The sequence below is a fragment of the Miniopterus schreibersii genome (assembly GCF_964146895.1).
Source record: "Miniopterus schreibersii genome assembly, chromosome: 19".
NCBI lineage: Eukaryota > Metazoa > Chordata > Mammalia > Chiroptera > Miniopteridae > Miniopterus > Miniopterus schreibersii.
In genome coordinates this window covers 19,564,863-19,584,243 of record NC_138119.1, presented here as the reverse complement: position 1 = coordinate 19,584,243, position 19,381 = coordinate 19,564,863, and the positions used below count along the sequence as shown (strand labels likewise).

The 19,381-nt window shown below is 36.5% G+C and overlaps 1 protein-coding gene across 2 annotated transcripts in view; it reads right to left on the bottom strand.

Annotated features, from left to right (window-relative positions):
- RALGPS2 (Ral GEF with PH domain and SH3 binding motif 2) overlaps positions 1-19,381 on the bottom strand; it is a 104,230-nt gene that overhangs the window by 3,817 nt on the left and 81,032 nt on the right. The window contains exons 10-19 of one of the 2 annotated variants that reach the window (XM_081121985.1): positions 16,810-16,947; positions 15,536-15,626; positions 12,664-12,731; positions 11,223-11,355; positions 10,296-10,447; positions 9,634-9,688; positions 7,078-7,155; positions 5,505-5,610; positions 3,760-3,852; positions 276-381 (exon numbers count right to left, since the gene is read on the bottom strand). In XM_081121985.1, the coding sequence (XP_080978111.1) occupies positions 276-381; positions 3,760-3,852; positions 5,505-5,610; positions 7,078-7,155; positions 9,634-9,688; positions 10,296-10,447; positions 11,223-11,355; positions 12,664-12,731; positions 15,536-15,626; positions 16,810-16,947 (1,020 nt within the window). The remainder of the gene's footprint in view (positions 1-275; positions 382-3,759; positions 3,853-5,504; positions 5,611-7,077; positions 7,156-9,633; positions 9,689-10,295; positions 10,448-11,222; positions 11,356-12,663; positions 12,732-15,535; positions 15,627-16,809; positions 16,948-19,381) is intronic. The other variant, XM_081121986.1, reaches the window with a different exon arrangement.

Genomic DNA, 19,381 nt, shown 5'->3' with positions numbered 1-19,381 from the left:
CTTCCCTTCGCCCTCCCTGGTTATTAGCCCTCTAGGGAGTATTTGAACTAGTTTCAAGCTATGGCCCTGCAGCAAAGAAAATAAGCAATTAATAAGTATTAATTGATAACTACAAATATTGGTATCATTTCTATACATTATGTGACAGAAATATTTCCTGAGAGATAAAATCACACAAACCTTCCCTCAGTCAAGTATGAACCCAGTTAAACTAGGCTTTGACTTACTGAAAGTTACTTATACATAGGACCTTATCCCCTGGTTACTCTACTCACCTTTCTCAGAATCAGTCAGCAGGAAGAGGTCAGGATGTTCCGGGTCATCAGCCATCATCACCATCCATCCTACCACAGACACATTCTTATTTGATGTTGACTTGAACTGAGAGAAAGATGACTAATGGTTATCTTGATGGCTCACCCTCAGCAAAGTTTAAGTCTCAGGGACAATCTTCAGTTTCTCCCAGTGAGAGATGAGATCTGTGACTTTGTACGGGTCAGGCATGGTCACCAGTGCCTTTTACTACTCCATTTCCCCTCAGCCTGACCTCTGGCGACACTCTCCCACTTTCCAGGTCTTTCCCAGCTTCAGCTCTTCATCAACACCTAACTGTCCCACTGTCCATTCCCAAAGAGTATGCTCTGCTACTGGACTGGTAAGTTGATCTATGCTGTTTGGTCTGTTACTTTGCTATCCCTCACCCTTTCTTACAGGAAACACAGCTGCATTTTAAGAGAGATGTTATCTGTTCCCCACAACTTATTGAGATATAACCGACTTATAACATTGTGTAAGTTTAAGGTGTGCAATGTAATAGGGGTGTTCTCTTAAAGCTGATGATTATCATAAACCGTAGTGCTATCAGACACTTTTTTTTTGGTTAATCCTCACCTGAGGATATTTTTTCCATGGATTTTTCAGAGTGGAAGGGAGGGAGGGGAGATAGACAGAGACACCCCCCCATTGGTTGCCTCCTGTGCGCACCATTACTAGGGCCAGGGATTGAACCTACAACTCAGGTACATGTCTGGGAATTTGAATCTATGACCTTTCGGTTCTAGGGTGGATGTTCTAACCATTGAGCAACATTGGTCAGGGCAGACATGTCTTAATTCTTAGGATGTATGTATTCTTAGCATGCTTGTTAACTTTTCTAGTTTTTTAAAGTTATACTTTATTAACAAAATAGAGCTATTATAAAAGAACAAAAAATTAGGTTAATCTCATTCATGAACAAAATAAAAAAAATTAAGTTAAATATTGGCAACCTGAATCTAGCAGTGTATAAAAAAGCTGATACATGATGACCAAACTGGATTTATCCCAGAAATGTGAGGTTGATTTAATGTCAGAAGTCAATTAAAGCAGCTAAGTTGGGTTTATTTCAAGAAAGTGAGGTTAGTTCAACTTTAGAAAAATTATTAAAGTAAACCACCATAGCCCTAGCTGGTGTGGCACAGTGGTTAGAGCATCGGCCTGCACACAGAAGGGTCGTGGGTTTGATTCCCGGACAAGGACACATACCTGGGTTGCAGGTTCGATCCCAGGCCCTGGCTGAGGCTAGTGTGGTATGCCACCAATCGATATGTCTCTCACATCCATCCATCCATATCTCTCTCTCTCTCTCTCTCTCTCTCTCTCTCTCTCTCTCTCCCTCTCTCCCTCCCTCCCTCCCTCCCATCTACCCACCCACCCATTCTAAAAATCAATGGGAAAAATATCCTCCGGTGAGGATTGACAGCAACAACAACAAAAAAAGATTTTAATTCTTTATCTGTTGCTTACATATAGCCAATATTTTCTTTCAATTCTACTTAAATTTTGCTTGATAATTAAAATATTTTTTCCTTTATTGCTTTTATTATGTACCATATCTCTTCTATCCTAAAATATATACTAAATACAAACATGGACCTGTCTCCATACCCTCTATCTTGCTCTCAGAATTCTTTAATCTTAACAGTATTAACGAAAAAGATGAAGAATATAGTCCATTTCTTTGGTACTAGATTTAATTTCCTCACAACCCACTATGCTCTAATTTCTAAACATTTCATATATATTATCAGAAACCTCATATAATTAAAAACCCAAACCATGATAATGTTACTAGTAAGTGGCAACACCAAACACAGAAAAATATTTAACATACGTGGTAGATGATAAACTTAACAATTCTCTAATTTGGCTTTTTTATAATTAAAGTTAGAAAAACACCGTTTCATTCTGAACAGCTACTTCCTCATTGTCACCAACTAAGTGAACCCCAGCCCTGTATCTCAGGACGGCTGTGTGAAAAGTTAACTGCACACAAAGACAGGATTTAATTGAGCTGTATCGACTTTCCCCGCTTTGAGTATAACAATGCTGACCAGAGCAATTAATCTGCAAACTATTTCGGTGAAACTAATGTAACTTTGTTGGGTATGTGGTCATTTTGGTTAATCTGACCAGAAATAAAAAAAATAGTCCTTTACCTCAATGCGAGGACTCCATCTAAACAATGATAACCTAACAGTGAATAAAAAAGCCAGTGCTTAAGAATTTATATGATTCTATTCAGGTACAGTTAAAGAATGAAGCAATGTGTTGTTTAAGGAAACATGGTAAACTACAGAAACACGAGGCAATGATTACCATGAAATTCAGCACAGGGACAGCTGTGGGTAATACGGCCCATAAGGAAGCTGACGCTATCTTACGGCACTTCCCACATTCATTTAATCCAAAAATGTGCTCTTACACACCTCTGGTTTGATTAAAGGGCTAACTGTGAGAATAAGAGCTATGCAGTGTTATTTGGGTAAGTTCAGAAGTAGTAAAAAGACTCAATTTTTTTTAGTGGCTCACTTTTCCTTGGTATGGTAAGCCACTTCATTTCCCCACAAAATACATGATTTAGAAATAAAATTCCTCTCAGAGATTATTATTAATGAATCATGGAAAATTATCCTTCCTTTCAAAAATATATCACTGGCATATAAAAACAAGAGCTCGCAAAAACGATTTCTAGAAAGATTCTCCATTTGGAGAAATGCGCAGTGAGGCTTCTTTTAGGTAACACAACACAGGAGAAAACGGACCCCAGTCACCAGCATGACTGTTACTCCCCTTTACTGCTGGGAAAGTACTCAGGCTGAGGTGGAAAGTTCTTTACATGATGCTGGCGATTTTTCACATTTTATACTTTAGGAATCGAGACTCCAAGGCAATAGTCTTCAACCTTTTTCTGAACAAGAAACCCCACTTGCTTGATGTCTTTGAAGGCTTTGATGCCAAGACAGATATTTATAATGTGCAGTTTTGACATTTGCAATGGAAAAAAACTCACATTCAAAAAAGAAACTTCAAAATATGGAAGTTATGCCAAGACTCTGCTTGGAATGGTCTTACAAAATAAAAATAATTCCATTACAACATTCTAATAAGGAAGCGGTAAGAGCTTCTGGATTAGAATATGGAAAAAAATTCAAATGGCTGCATTCCATGAGGACTACTTTATTATTATTATTATTTTTTAAACCTCACTCGAGGATATGTGTATTGATTTTAGAGAGAGAGGAAGTGAGGGAGGAATGGAGAGAGAGGCGAACACTAATCCATTGCCTCCAGTACACGCCCAACTGGGGACCGAACCCACCACCCTCTAGTGTTCGGGACGCTCCAACCAACCGAGCCGCCCGGCCCGACCAGGACAACTTTCTTTACAACCATGAAGAGGCTGTGACACTATGCCAATGATTTAGGAGTAATACTTACATGTTTTCTTTCTGTAGCCTTTAGAGATTTAGCTGCATAGTAAAAAAGTTGTGTCCCACACAAAGCTGCCCAATATTTTGTCCAAGATGCCACCTGGAGAGAACACACGAATACATGACTAAAATGCCGCTGGCTTCCCCATCTCTTCACCTTCTCAGCGCCACGATCCTTAGCTATGCCCACTTCAGCCATCAGCCCAACCTCAGAGCTGTACCACTTCTAGAATCTCTAACTCAAATATTCCCATCACTTCCACTTAATATACTCTACTGAATAGTCCTTCCATTCAGGTAATTATGCATCTCACCAAGAATCCTATCGCTTTTTAATATTATCTAGTATTGCCCGGGCTCCCCATCCCATGTCCCCCTTCCCTTCTTCATGTTTAGTCTGCACCCCACGGTTTAGCACTATACCCATTCCCTTCCAAATACTGTATCTCAGCACTTGCTCTCCTGACATAACCCTAGCACTAGTTAATCTGACCATCTTTTCTCCCCAGCTACACTTTCTTCATAGACCGTCTGTCTCACCAGGCCCATACTTCAAATATTACCTGCATGCTAATAACTCCCAAATCCTACCTCCTCTGCAGAACTTCTGAACTGTGCCGTTTAAAGAGCCAAACTGACGTCTCCACTCTAAGTCTGATAAGTACACCAAACTGAACTTGGCCAAGACTTACCTGCCCCCTCTCAAAAAAAACCCCTCAACTTTCCCTATTTCAATAAATGTCCCCAACGCTCACCCAGCTCGGTTCCAAACCCAGAAGTTTTCATCACGCCTACTCTCTCGCGTCACATCCAATACATCGTCAAGCAGCCCCAGCCTCTCCCTGACTCCACCTCCTCCACCTACTGCACTGCACGTTCAGCGCTTCAACTACACAGGTCACCTTGTCTCCTGAACTCGAGATCCGCACGTGGCTAACTCACTTTCCTCACTCAGACCTCGGTTCAGATGCTCGCCTCGCTATGGTGACAACTCTCCTCACCCCACCACAGTCCATGCCCTCTCCTCGCTTTACGGGCTGGTTCTCACTGGAACGCCAGCTCCAGGACGTAAGCGCCTGCTCTGTTCCTGGCATCTGGAGCACACCAGGTGCGGTAAGGCCTCAGGTGACGTGCGATTCTTAGTTCACTAGCTGGTCTAGTGTAGCTTCAGGACTGCCATGTAAGCAGCAAAAATCAGACCACTTAGGTATAAACAATTTTTATATTTTAAGAGGCAGCTCCTTATCTTCAAAAACTTTAAGTGGAGATATGCATAAAAGTTTTTATTCCAAATTAGGTGTAATTGTTATTTGAGAAAAGAAAAAAATCTTTCTTTAATCATCAAACTACTGTGCTGCTGTTGGTGAAACCTACTTCCGAGTTACATGTGAAAAGCTTTGTTTCACCAAACTTTTTTTTCCTTAATTATGGTTTGGAGGATGTTTAATATCTGGGTTCTGTTTCATGTGGGAAACAAACCTGCATTACCAAGTTAACTTAGAACTGACAAAAAAACCCCATAACTGGTTGAATTCCATTTCAGGGTTGTGACTTTCTATTCTCTATTTTTCCTAAACTTAAATTAAAAAACAACAACAAAAACATGGTGAGGCAAATGTGTACCTTAAATTACTTCAAGTGTACTATGTACCTGGTTTTATTTCAATTGTCTTCATGTTTTTTAGGGTCCTATACACATTTACATATTTTCAGAAGTGTTAAATGTTAAAATATAATATGACAAAATCTTACTTTAGGCTTTTTCCCTTCCTTTAACAAGGTTTTTCTCTTGAGGACACCCTGGATAGTAACAGCTCCTGGATATAAGTGTACCGCCAAATCTTCTGATTCTGCAGAACTATAATAATGAAACAAAGAAAAAAACAGGTAAGAGCTTTTGCGTATAGTAGCTATCAAGTAGGTACTTAAATGAAATGTAATTATTCTTTATTTCAAAACTTCATTACTTTATTCAGAATGAGAAGACACAATTATAAAGGTTTATTGATCTGAAATTTATAAGCTGCTACAAAAGTTAATCAGGAAGTTATTAAATCAGCAGATGGTTAAAAATACACACTTTATTACATATCTGAGCAAGTATAATTTAGAAAGAATAGGGTAATTTACTTTAGTAAAGATTAAATGAAAGATTTAAGACTTTTCTTCTTCTCAACATGCCACACTGCGTCACTGCTGTAAACTTTTCCCCCATTAGCAACTTTAAGTCCTGGTAGGAAAGATGAGGATTCTATTTGTTAAAAGTATTTAAGCATATAAAACTCAAAATAAAAATAATAAAAGCTCAAAAAGGAAAAAAAGAAAAAAGAAAACCCACAATTAATTTAATTCTAAAATAAGTGAAAGTAGTAAAAAGCACTAAAAACATATTTTTAAAAATTGGCTTTCTGCAATAAGTGTTCGATTATAGCCTAACTCCAAAGATTTCCTCTCCATATATCTGAAGAAAACCATTACAAAATAACCAAACATTTAAATATCTTTCCCCAACTGATTTAAGGTCCTATATTTAAAACAAGAGTAATTTCTACATGAGTCAATTAAAGCACACACACTAATAAAAATTTGTCATTCTCTGGTGATCCGATTTGAGCTGCAGAATTCCTACAACAGTGATGAAAACTGAAGCTTGCCAAATTATTCCTTTATGATTATTTAGGTGTCTTCAAAGTGACTTAAAAGCCTAGAAACCATTAGAAATTTCAGGCTAGGGCTATTTATTTTCAGGGAGGTATACAAAAGGAGATTAGACACCATCGAAATGACGTAAGTTCACTTCTAAAGTTGGTTCTTTTGCTGTATTATGAATTGGTTGATTACCCTTTACCACTACACTAACCTATAGCCCTCGAATCAATGTGGATTAGCCTTATTTTCTTCTGCAGCTAGGACAGTGCAGAAAGAGGACTCAGCTTATCTAGATGAACAATGGAACGAACATGCATTTAAATACACAAGTATTATTTAATGAAATAGACTAGTCTAAATTCAGGACCCGTAGTTTATCAAAAAAGTTCTCTCAAAGGGCAAATAAAATGTACGCTTATTAGCAAAATAAATTCTCTGGCTGTAGCCTTTGAATGAGGCTGCACGTGGATCTTTGTATTGCTCATCCAGTAATCAGCAGCATTAGAAATAGCGATTCAAGTTTATCTGGATTAAATCTTGGAAAGTTTTCTAGGCATTTTTGTCAGTCTTTAAACCAATTAGTTGAGAAAGAACAGAAACTGTGAGACCACACCCATGTAAGCCAATCACCACCACCAGGGGGGAGCTCTGTGGCCCGAATGCAGGGGAATGGTACCTGCTGGCCTTCACGTGGCTTCGATAGCCATTTCGTGCCACTCGTGTCATCGGGCCGAGAGAATGGTACAATCTGTTCCTGTTGGATTCCATTATAAATTGTATACATTACATACACTTTAATTCACACAAACATCATCAGTACCTAGAACAGCATAATAATTCCTTCGTGTAATAAAGCTTTCTAAGTTTTACGAAAGATTAGTATGTGATTGTTCCTGTTTCTTTTTAAAAGCATGCAGCATAGATTTCAAAAACTTGTTTCTTTTGCTAGTGATGCTAGAATTAGTTATAGCTGCTTAGCACACATCATACATTTACATATACATTCACTTTCACAAATTAGCTAAAATACTTAAAGAGCCATTTATAACCAGGTACTAACGAAACCTGAAAAATACTTAAAAATCCCTTCTATTTCTATTCCAGTTCTTGGATTCCAGTTTAAATATGACACCTGGATTCATATAAATAATTCATTTTTATTGTATGTCCCTATGAAGACACCTAAAAGCAATGTGGCCAGTAAACTTAAAATTAGTGTTGTCAAAACACCTTATTATTTTCCTCCTTACCCTTTTTATTAGGTCCAAAAAAACTAATAAAAAAGGTAAACTGAGTAACAAATAAAGGCATTATTTTATTTCCATATGAACTGAAATAAATAATAAAGCTAGTAAGTGATAAAAATAGTAAGAGCTAATATTTATCCAAAATGGCATGTAATACTTAACAAAAAAGAAAATAAACACACACATAGACACTGATACTTCTTTGCCTGGGAAAAGCCAAAAGTAGTGCACTGATAAATAATATTTAAAACAAAAAGCATTATTTTAGCAACTGAAGCAGCAACATATTTGATGTCTCTCTAGGAATTAAGAACAGAAAATGGCATGTTTAACATTCAGAGTAGTACTTTCAAGTTCATTATCTACAGGTAGTATTTTAAATCCCAGTTCTTCATTCATTTATTATTATTTCGAGTCTGAATCTTGTTGGGCAGCATTAATTTGCTCTCAGAATGTTTCAAGAGCCACTGATTTAACTTGGCACGAGTACAGTACATTTTTTTAGCTGCAAATGTTTGCGAAGCAAAACATTTGCCATAAAAAAATTGTTTTGAGATGTGAATGTAATACGGTCAAACACTGTCTTTGAAAATAACCTGTGGGGATGAGAACAGGTTACCCACACCACTCTGGTTACTCACTAATATCTCAAGCAATCCGAGACAATTTTGTTCATTGATATTTTTTATCTAAAGATTACAACACACACTATAATCAATATGATGGTATTATGCTTTCTAGAGGGAAACAGCTAAGACAATCTGTACAGACAGCATATGCCGCCGCAGGCAACTCTTGTGTTTTTCCCGTTTCAGGCAAACCCAAATAAAGAGATTGAAAGCAAAAGTTGGAAGAAAAATAATATGCAAAAACAAATTGTTAAGAATACCTCAAAACAAAGAGAACGAAACCTGGGAGCACCAATAGTGCAGAAAGGCTTAAGAGTACTTTAACATATTGGGTTTCCAAGTAAAATCTTCATCACATAATGGTGAGAATTCTTTATAAAGCATCATCAAGAACAACGACATAGTTTCCCAATTAAACAAAATTCAAATATAATTTAATTTTAAGTATATATTTCGTATAATTGTTTTCTATTAAAAGTCACTGATACAAAGATAGGTAACTAAATATTTTAATTCCATCAATTTTAACATGACATTCGAAATTCAATCTGAACGACACTCTTGCTTAGAAACTTAGGTAACTTAGTTATATACAAAAAAGAGCAATTACTTTGGTCAAGAGTCAAGTGTCTTATAAGTATAAATATGTCAGAACTGAAATGGTCAAAGACAATATAAGCCCTACTGAACATTAAGTAAATAAAAATTATTTGCACTGTTTAGCTACATGTTTAAGGTCATCTTACTTAAAAGATCAATATAACATGACATTTGCTGCAGGCTGATGATGGCTTTTAGAGCTTAAAACAAAAGGGAAGAAGAAAGCATGGCATAGTATTTCAGTATAAATCTGTGTGCTCTGTGCAAACTTTGAGTTGATGACAATTCAAATTCAAACTTCAAACTGATTTGTTTACAATATAATTTAAAATTTACTAGTCATTTTGCCCTTGACAAAGTAGTAGAGAAGGCAGTTGACCATTCTCCTAAATGCCTTAAATTACTTGTCAACCAGAATTTAAGGAAATAATTTTACTTTTCAACACATAAGTAGATACATTGACCATGATTATTTATTATTTTTAAATTATAATTTTAAATGTACTAAAAAATTCATATACAAGTGTCAAGCCACCAAACAAACATGTATTTATAAGGTATAAGACTCAATTCCAGACTTAAATGTCAACTTCTAATTTCTGCCACTTGCAGGAAGCTCAAATAGTCCCTTAGAGACATGTGATAAATATTATCTCTTAAAATTCATATGATCATAGGTGAATTATATCATTCATATACTTTTAGACAGACAAAAACAAAAACCTCAGAGCAGTTCAAATGGACAATTTTTCTTACCTTTCAAAAGCAGGCCATGAGGTCTCTTCACTTAGTTCAGAACCATCACTGCTACCTAAAATCACAAGTTATTCCATTTTTTTAAACATCAGAATTACAGTTTGAGTTTTTTAACTTTAAAAATAGTTTCAACTGTGCTTGTAAAATGAGAATCATGTTTTTTGTGGGTGAACATCCATATATTAATTCTTTATTCTAATATTATTGCTGCTAAATTTATTTTATAATATATTGAAATACAGTTGACAAAAAGCAAATTAACATAAAACATTTCTGTGTATCTACTTATAGCTCAAATTCATTATGTTAATAAGTAACTTCTGTATGACCAGACAATGACATAAGCACACTTTTCCTTACCAGGTTTTTCATAATTTAAGACCAACATAATTATGAAATTCTTAGGAGTCCATGGCATACTTCGAACCAGGGACCTCTCAGTGAATGGGATGATGCTTGATCAACTGAGCCACACTGGCCAGGGCACCATCACAAATTCTTAACTTCAGTACTACTACTAAGATGATCCTATGTCTAACTGCTACTTTGCTTTCATCAAATTTTCTGTATATGTAGTAGGGTTAATGATGTTTTTCCAGCTGAGTTTTGTGAAAAGCCACATTTTAAATAAGTTGGAACCCTCTCAGAGAAATATTTCTCACCTATTGATATTCCACTAGAAAGAGTAGAACTTTCAGCCTGGCCTCGAGATGGTGCGTGGGGCTCCATAACGCTATCGTCTAACAGATGCCTTGGCCCTGCATTTGGGAACGTTGCACTCTTAAACTCTGCTGTATTCATTTTATGAATGAAACTAGAAACAAAAGAAAAATACTCATTACTGTTACTAATTCAGGATATAGAAGATATTTCAATATAAAGATCCAAGAAATGAGATTTACCCACTATCCTGAACTTCTGAATTCTCATACTAATGAACACACAGATTTTACCACGAAGGCCTCAAACTAACAGTTTAGGGAAATTATTTTAGGAAACCAGGCCATATCCACCTATGTAACAGAGAATGCTTTAAGTCTCCTGCCCATTAGAAAATTGTTTTCACATTCATTTTTGGAAAATAGCTATTAAATTTTCACAAAAATCATGGCAAAGGTGTGCTATCAGCCCCGTTTTGAAAAAACAATCTTGCAAAGCTCAAGAAATGAAACATAAAACCATTTCCCATTCTTCATATTTAGGAATAAAAAGAACAATTTTTATAAACCTTAATTTATGGAGACTTATTTTAGCTAAGACAAGCAGTAACTGTCCTGATACAAATAAAGCTTGCAATTTAAAAGTAGAGTGGTATATTGCTTGCCTGACTTTATTTATAATGATGCTCTGTGATGTTCATTTATATCCCCCAAATGTGAAAGCACTGTTGGGAAAAGCTCATTTCCAAATTAAGGTAAAGGAAGAAATAAATGCTTTTAGGCAAACAAGACATTTTACTGAATCAGAGAAATACTATTGTATACAAAAAAAGATGCGAGGACACTATTTTATATTTAATAAAATAAACAGAAAGTAAATCCAACTGAAAACAATTTAAGAATTGGAAAGATAAAATGAAAAATGCTGACTTGTAACCCAGGCTATGGCACTTCCTATGTCCATGTGGGATCAGGTTCCGAGGGGATGGCAGTGTCTGTGGTAACAAGGCTCCCTCAGCGGCCACACTCCTTCTTCCACTCTGTGGAGATCCCACTTCAGGACCTAAAGGGTCAATTTAAAAAGAGAGAGGGAGCGAGAAATTTTCAAAAGATTGTTCTATTTTAATCCTTTCATATAAAAATATAAAATGTGGTTTAAATTTTAAGATATGTTAATTCCACTTAATTGACTGAACATGAGAAAGTTCTTTTCTAAGTCTTAAAACACAAAATCCCAAAGCGTACAAAATCCACTGATTTCTCTCTCTCTGACACACTAAGTAGGAAGTGTAAATATTTCCCCCGTGACAGAGGAGGCAGGATGAGAGGAGCTGGGCTCAGGGTCTCAAGCCCCAGATGACACCCAGACTGAACACTCAGGTCTCCGATCCCCAGCTCACTGCTCTACTGTTTAGTTTTATACTCGGCTTCTTTACTCTTACTTTCACAGCTTCCTTTCAGATAAGAGATGTGTAGGGCAGGCCAAACACTCAAGTAAGAATTTAAATCTACGTCGACACTGTTCAAGCTTATGGAAATAAAAAAAAAGAACTCAGAAGTACACAGATTGGCAAAACACCATTGTAAGAAGAGCAAATTTAAGAGATTTAGGCTGAAATGTCTTCCTTTGCTTGGAACCCTCTTGCCCCTAAATACAGCCACGTTGCTCCCTCGCTTCCTTCATATATTATTAGATGGCTCTTCAAACATTTTTTAGAACATACAATCATATGAAGCTAGTTACCAAGGTCTGTGTTTGGAATTTTTAAAAAAGGTACTTACCAATGATTTCTTAAATAATGAATAATTCTCTTCAATTTTACATTTTTGCCTATGTGTGGTATAGATGTAACATCCTTATTATAATGCAACAGGTAAATTAAGGGACTATGACTATTTTTTAATATTTTCAGCACTTGATCCAGTGTTAAAAAAATTAACTCACTAAAACTGACTTCTATAATCATTCAAATTAGTAGAATTTTCCACTTGATCACAGAAATTTCTAATGTAATTAACATTCCTTGCTTAGGACAGTGTATTCTGCTTAAATAAATAAATAAACGAACAGATATTTCTAACCCTTACCTGTTATTTTCTGTCTGTGGTACCTACTTTCCTGGATTACCCTGATTAGTCATAATATCTGTTTGTACATCACTGACAACCTACAAATAACAACTTTTTGATTAAAAACCAAAACAAAAACAAAACTCAAACAGAAAAAAAAAAAAAAAGATATATTTCAATAGTCAAAGTAAACTTTGGATGCAATATAAAATGTGCTAAGTACTTACATACTTTGGAGCATATCCTTTCCTACTAGGTTACCTGACTTATTGCTGGTAATGAGAGAAAACTGTGCACTGACCTACTAAATCTTCCCTGGAGGCAGCAGAGCGTGGTGTGCTTGTCCCTGGTTCTATCTTTAATGAAAGCCTGAATTTCAAAAAGAAACAAAATACATAAAATGATTAACATCTGACAAAGTAATACTAAAATCATGTATTTTCTTACAAAAAAACTAAAAACATTTTTATAAAAGAATCTCAGCTATGTATCTTTCTTCAAGAGCAAACTTTAATAGTTAAGTCTCCTATCTCTTCCATACAAGGCTGATCTTATGGTCATTCTAGGAAATATTAGAAAGGGGAAAAACATTAAAAAGTCTTATTTAAAAATAGAAAAATCTCAAACTACTCTAACATTGCTAAACAATTCATCACTTTTAAAGATACTTGATGAATGACTAAAAGGTGATTTAACTGGAAGTTATACTGATACCTGACACTTAATTCATAAACTTTCACATATATTATTAAGTACATTATGCAGATTCTTCCTAGAATCTTTACTGGATGGGGCTAACAGCTTCTTTAGCCTCTTAAGGTTGCTTGCAAAATTCCTGGTAAGTTCCTGCCCTAAGTCAAAGTTTATTAGTTGGTAGTTAAGTTCCATTTAGGATCATAAATCCAGTTTTGAGTTCCACAGCAGAAGAGATTATGATTTCTATCAGTGGAAACTATTTCAGGAAACAGGATACTAAAGCCGTTGTGGAGAATACTTTGGTGTAGTCCATAAAGCCTATTATTATTAAGCATTTGTCTGAAAATTAATAAAGGCATTTTATTTTTTAACATTCTGTGAGCTGGAATTTTTTATGAAATTGCATAATACAAGTGACATTCATAATAATATATCTATTACAGGTTCCTAACTTACTATTTCTTTGGTAACCTAAGAGGGGGTTAGGTACAATTCTATTCCATTTATTGGACAGTATAAAATGCATTTGTTGAATATGATTAACCAGAAAGCTCTGATTTTCCTTATTACAGAGCACTTTAATCATCTGGGCTGCAGACTATACTGAGCTCATTCATTAAATAGTCATTGAACACCTGCTTTGTGTTGGACACTATGGTTCCTGCCCTCCTGAAGCTTCTAGTCTAGTAGGTGGAAGACAAAGGCGTAACAAAATAACTATAATTTCCTGACACAGAACCAAAATAGAAGAAACAGAAAGGAAGCCATGGGGGAATCAGGGGCTCTCAGCAGCAGCGGATCACTGACAGCAGAACAGGGGCAGGAGCATCGCACATAGCACAGCAGCGGAGGCTGGCCAGTGTCAGTGCCTGTATCATCATCAGAACACCGCGTGATAACAGTGATGCCGAGTCAATGAAAAAGATACATCATCATCAAAACACCGCGTGATAACAGTGATGCTGAATCAATGAAAAAAGATATTATGTTCAGTATTAAAATGAAAGAACTTCAAAAGATTTCATTCTGTTCAAATCATATATATGTAATTTGTAATATCTATACTGGCTATATAGATAAAGTTGCCAAAAACAGAGGCCTTTGGATAAATGAAGTGTCATTTTTATTTAAATTCTTCATCATAAAAATACACTTTTCCCCTAACTAATTACTTTAATGGCTCCTATCTTAAAATGCTGATTTTCAACACATTTAATTAGGAGGTTCACACAACACAACTGTAGCTTTCAAAAAACGATCTATTGTATCTTCTTCAGTTTCCCGTATGACGCCCCAACGACACCAAGCGGCTTGTAGTCCCCAAGCAAACCCACTGTTTCCCATCCTATGCCTCTGACCATTCCCTCCTGAAACACCCTTCAATGTGGAGCTAATTCCTACTCAGAGTCACCCTTAGGTGATACTGTCTCCTGAAGCTGTTCAGGTTTCTTTTCACTTTCCCCACTAAGCCAAGTCAGGTCCTCCCTTATCCATGCTCCATAGTACGCTGGGTATATCTCTATTTATTATAGCACTGTTTGAACTGCTTGTAATCATCTGTTTCACGGATGTGTTTTGCATTAGACTGAGCTGCTTAAGGGCAAGAAGTTGATCTTATTTTTGTAATCCCAGCAACTAGCACAATAACTAGCCTATAACAAAAGTCTAATAAATATCTGTTAAATACAAATAAGGGGACGGCTGCTCTGGTTTTAGCTACTTATGATAATAAAAATCAATATAATAGCATCAGCTTTCCTACAAAAATGAAGGTATCTTATGTCAGTTTATACAGTGAAAACTACTTACTGGCTTAAGTGGTTAATTCTATTCTTTTAGCGAAGTAAAAAGTAGCTTAAATACTTTATTGTACTTTTACCATTGCCAATAAAAACTTACCATCCTTTATAACTCTGCAATAATTTCTTAGACTTCACTTCTACTGAATCAACTATAACTTCTCTTAAATCTAATACATTTCTTGAGTCAGATATAGAAATTTTAATAGCTACTTGCTCATATTTTGAGTTTAAAGGTGTTTTCAAACATTAATAAAAGATCAGATGAGCCCTGGCCAGTGTGGCTCAGTTGGCTGGGCATCATCCTGTGCACGGAAAGGCTGCTGGTCTGATTCCCAGGCAGGGCACAGGCCCAGGTCTTGGGTTTGATCCCTGGCAGGGGGCATACAGAAGGCAGCTGATTGATGTTTAACTCTCACATCAGTGTTTCTCTCTCATTCTCTCTCTCCTTCCTTCCTCTCTCTCTAAAAATAATCTTAAAAGAAAAAATGACATATTTGTACATTGACTCAATCATGTCAAGTGACTAAAAAAAGATACATGTAAATACCTTTACCACCGCAAATGTATGGCTGGATTAGGCATTTGCATGATATGATGTAAGACTTACATGTTTAAATACATGGGGATGAGAGGGGGGAGGACAGTTATACAAACCAATCTGAAGATTCAACCTACTTGTAATTATCATCTTCCACAAACTTTTGCAGCTCTTCTATATACTGAACAGAGTTCAGATATTTTTGGACGTGAGGCAACATGGGGATATCTAGGCAAAATATGATAAGTAATTAATTATCTGATAAAGTACATCTCAACCACAGTTTCAAAAGTTAAGCTGAGAAAATATTTAAAGGTGAATTAAGGCCACATGGTACCAAATTTAAATTAATTCTAGAAGGACATTACTGAGGAAAATTTTATTTAAAGTGAGACTGAAAGTTGTTTGTACAGATTAAAAAAACAAAACAAAATCCAAAACAGCCCCATTTACAAAGTCCAGCACATTTGAGACATTTCTTAGAAAAAATCAGAGACTTCATTGTGATTTATATTAAAACCTAACCTAAAGGCAAGATGTAAGGCAGTTTTCTTTTCTTTTAAAGAAGCCTGGCTCCCATTTGTAAATGTAGTTTTTCCTTTCCTACTTAGAAATTTCAAACAACATTAATTTAATATTATAATTTGGTGTTATGTTTTTAAGAAATGAGAAAAAGACAAAGAGATTGTTTGACTTAACTTTCAGTAAGATTCACCCCCAGCCCCAACTTTCAGGAAGCTGTTGAGGTTTTCTTAAAAGTACAGATGCACACAGTGAAGTTTGCTTTAAGACAAATTTATTTTAAATTAATCAGTGTAAACTCACTGTTTTATAATACCATAAAAATTATATGTCAGTAGCCTATATTTATTCCCTATCAAATTGAAAGCATCCAAACATTTTTAAAACATTAAAAAAAAACCACACACAAGTTTTTGTAATCATCTGGGCTTGTGTAAGCTTCTTCTACATGTGTGTTTCCACAAAATATGTCTTGGAAAAAAACTGGTTATTTACTCAATAACAGACTCAAGAAAGCTAGTCAATTGCTACCAGGATCAAGAGTCGTAGCTCCTTCCCTCACTGAAAACTATAAGAACTATTTCCATAACGGGTCAGGGAGATCAAATGGGATGAACAGAAAATAATTTTCTCAATTATGTTGGCAAAGTTTGTTACAAAATAGCAAAAGAGCAAAGGTAAAACTTAAAATTTTAACTATGAAATACTTCCATTCCTTAAAAGCAAGATCTTATATAGAATGCTAAATATTAAACAGGGATATGAAACAATCAGTGTCTTCCTTCATGTTAAGATGATGTTTCCCTCGGTGTGAACAGTGGCCTGGGTAGTGTGTAAGTGAATCAGCAGAATCACAACACGATGCCTTAGTACCACCCCGGAAACTTACCGTATTCACAAGACTGCTGCAAATCAGAAATTATTCGAAGGATGTTATTCATCAAATTTGATCTTTGCTCACTTTCTAGAATGCTGCCAGTTGACGGGTATGCTGAATCAATGTATGTTAAATCTGACAAATAGATACCTGAAACGAAATTAGATAAATGAGTGTTTTCCTACTTGTAGCTTGAAGAGTAGGACAAAGAGAAGGGGGAAAAAGCTAGCTTACAGCTGTATTTCAGTATGTGCCGTACTTAGAATGTACTGTTATTAATACAGCACAGCCTTGTAAACACACTGCCACTGAGGCCTACATTTCCATGCTGTTGGGGGTCAAACATGTAAGTATGTTTTTTTGGTACATGTCCTCTTCTGACACCATCTTAAAGTATGATTTTTTAAAAAATCCTCACCTGAGGGCATGCTGAGAGAGAGGGAGGGAGGGAGGGGAAAGGGGGAGAGTGGGGGTGGAGAGAGAGAGGGAGGGAGGGAGAGGGAGAGAGAGGGGGAGAGAGAGAGGGAGGGAGGGAGGGAGGGAGAGGGAGGTAGGTAGAAACATCAATTGGTGGCCTTCTGTATGTGCCCCACGAGGGGATCCAACCCGAAACCCACGTATGTGCCCTGACTGGGAATTGAACCCACCACCTTTTGTTACATGGGACGGTACTGCAACCAACCGAGCCACCCAGCCAGGGCTCATTGTTTCTCAAAGCTATACCAGTTCATACTCCCACTAACAGCATGTAAGTTTCTAATGATCTACACTTGATATTATCAGCTCCTTAATTTTTGTCAATCTTGTGAGTATAAAATATCTCACTTTTAATTTTCATTTCCTTGATTAATAATGAGGTTAAGCATTTTTTTATGAAATGTCTTTTGTCCATTTTTCCCTCTAGGTTGTCTTTTTTAAATCGATTTCTAAGTTCTTAATATATTGTAGAAATGAATCCCCCTGGCAGTTAGATTTTATCCAGTTCCTCTCCAACCTAGTATCATAACCTGAGTGAATATCGATCTCGCTGCTGAAACTTATTCTTGTAAAGGCCTAAGTGACTCTCCTCATTATTGTATCTTTAAACCTAACGTGTTTGGTCTCTTGCTGTCTCTCTGTAGTATTTTTACTATTCGCTTTGCTCCTTGGTCTTTACTGGCTAGAACCTTCCTAGCTTCCTGCACCCCCCTCTGTTCTTGTTTTTTCCTCATGCTCCCTGGAAGCTGGCATTCCCCACGGTTCTGTCATTAACCTTACTACTCTACGTGTACTTTTTCTGGATTATTTTACTTCTGTAGCTTCAACTATCACCTAGTAGCTGGTGACTTCCCAAATCTCTCTATAGAGCTGAGCTCCTGACTTGCATTTTCCATGCCAAACCGACCATTATTTGTTCTTGAACACCTGCCATTCCAATTTAGCGAGATTACTAATTGCTGAAGCTCGAAAGCGCAACTGGCTCAAGGGAAAAACTCAGGAGGAGCCTACTCCTCCTATTTTCCCAGACGAAGCTGCGAGTGAGTAAAACAAGATCACTGAATGATCCTGTGCTGCATTACGTAAGTCAGAGACGAGCAGCTGGCAGCCCGTCTGTCCCCATGTTTTTAAAATCAGGAAGTATCACAGGAAATACCGAAATGACTTTCTTTTCCTAAAACATGGGGAGGTCTGGCAACAATGAGGTACAACAGAAAAGGGTGCAGATCCCATAATAACGTCGGTTTGTTACTGGTGCAGGGCCCTGCTTCAGTCTTGTTCTGAGCATGTCTCTACAGGCCCTTGAGTTTGCAACCCCTGGCACACCTATGGATGTCACAGGAATTTAAAGAAACAATTCTGCAAAAGAGGCAGAAACTAAGCTGACTTTAAGTAAGGATGCAGATCAACAGTTGATGGCAGAAGTTCAGAAAGAGAAAGTACAAGATACAGCAACGAGGAGGGGAAAGCACATGGTATGAATAGAAAGTAGAAGCCCTAAGTTGTATCTAGCAGTGGCAATCAGCAGTCATACACTCCGATGAGAGTGTGGCATAATGCTCTGGAGTTAGATCTTAATCCCCCAGTCTACCACTTAGTGCTAAATACTAAGCCAAGTCACTTAAGATGCCTAAATTTGTGTTTCAACTATTGACTTACTTAATCACATTTCCTGATTTAATGAAATATAACAGCATAGTTAGTATTCAACAACTAGTAATTCTCTCTCCAGAACCCTAATTTCATAGCAGAAGACCTGGGTCAGAGGTATGTAAAAGTGACTTTTCCAAGTTTATATAGCCCCTGTGTGTGTGTGTGTGTGTGTGTGTTGGGGGGGGGGGCGGGGGGGTCAGAAATGCCACCCCCTCAGGTCAGGGTTATGTTTGCATTTAAATCACAACATATCAACTAAGAATAACCTTATTCAGATATGAGGTGTCCTGTTGTAGAACAGGAGGAAGCGACATTATATAGCATCAGAGTTTAGGTTTAAAAAATGTTAAATTTCTAAAATAATTTTATACATAGATTTCCATTTATTTTTGATAATTATATACATAGGAGCAGATTTATCTTAATAAGAAACATTACACAGTAAGATAAACAT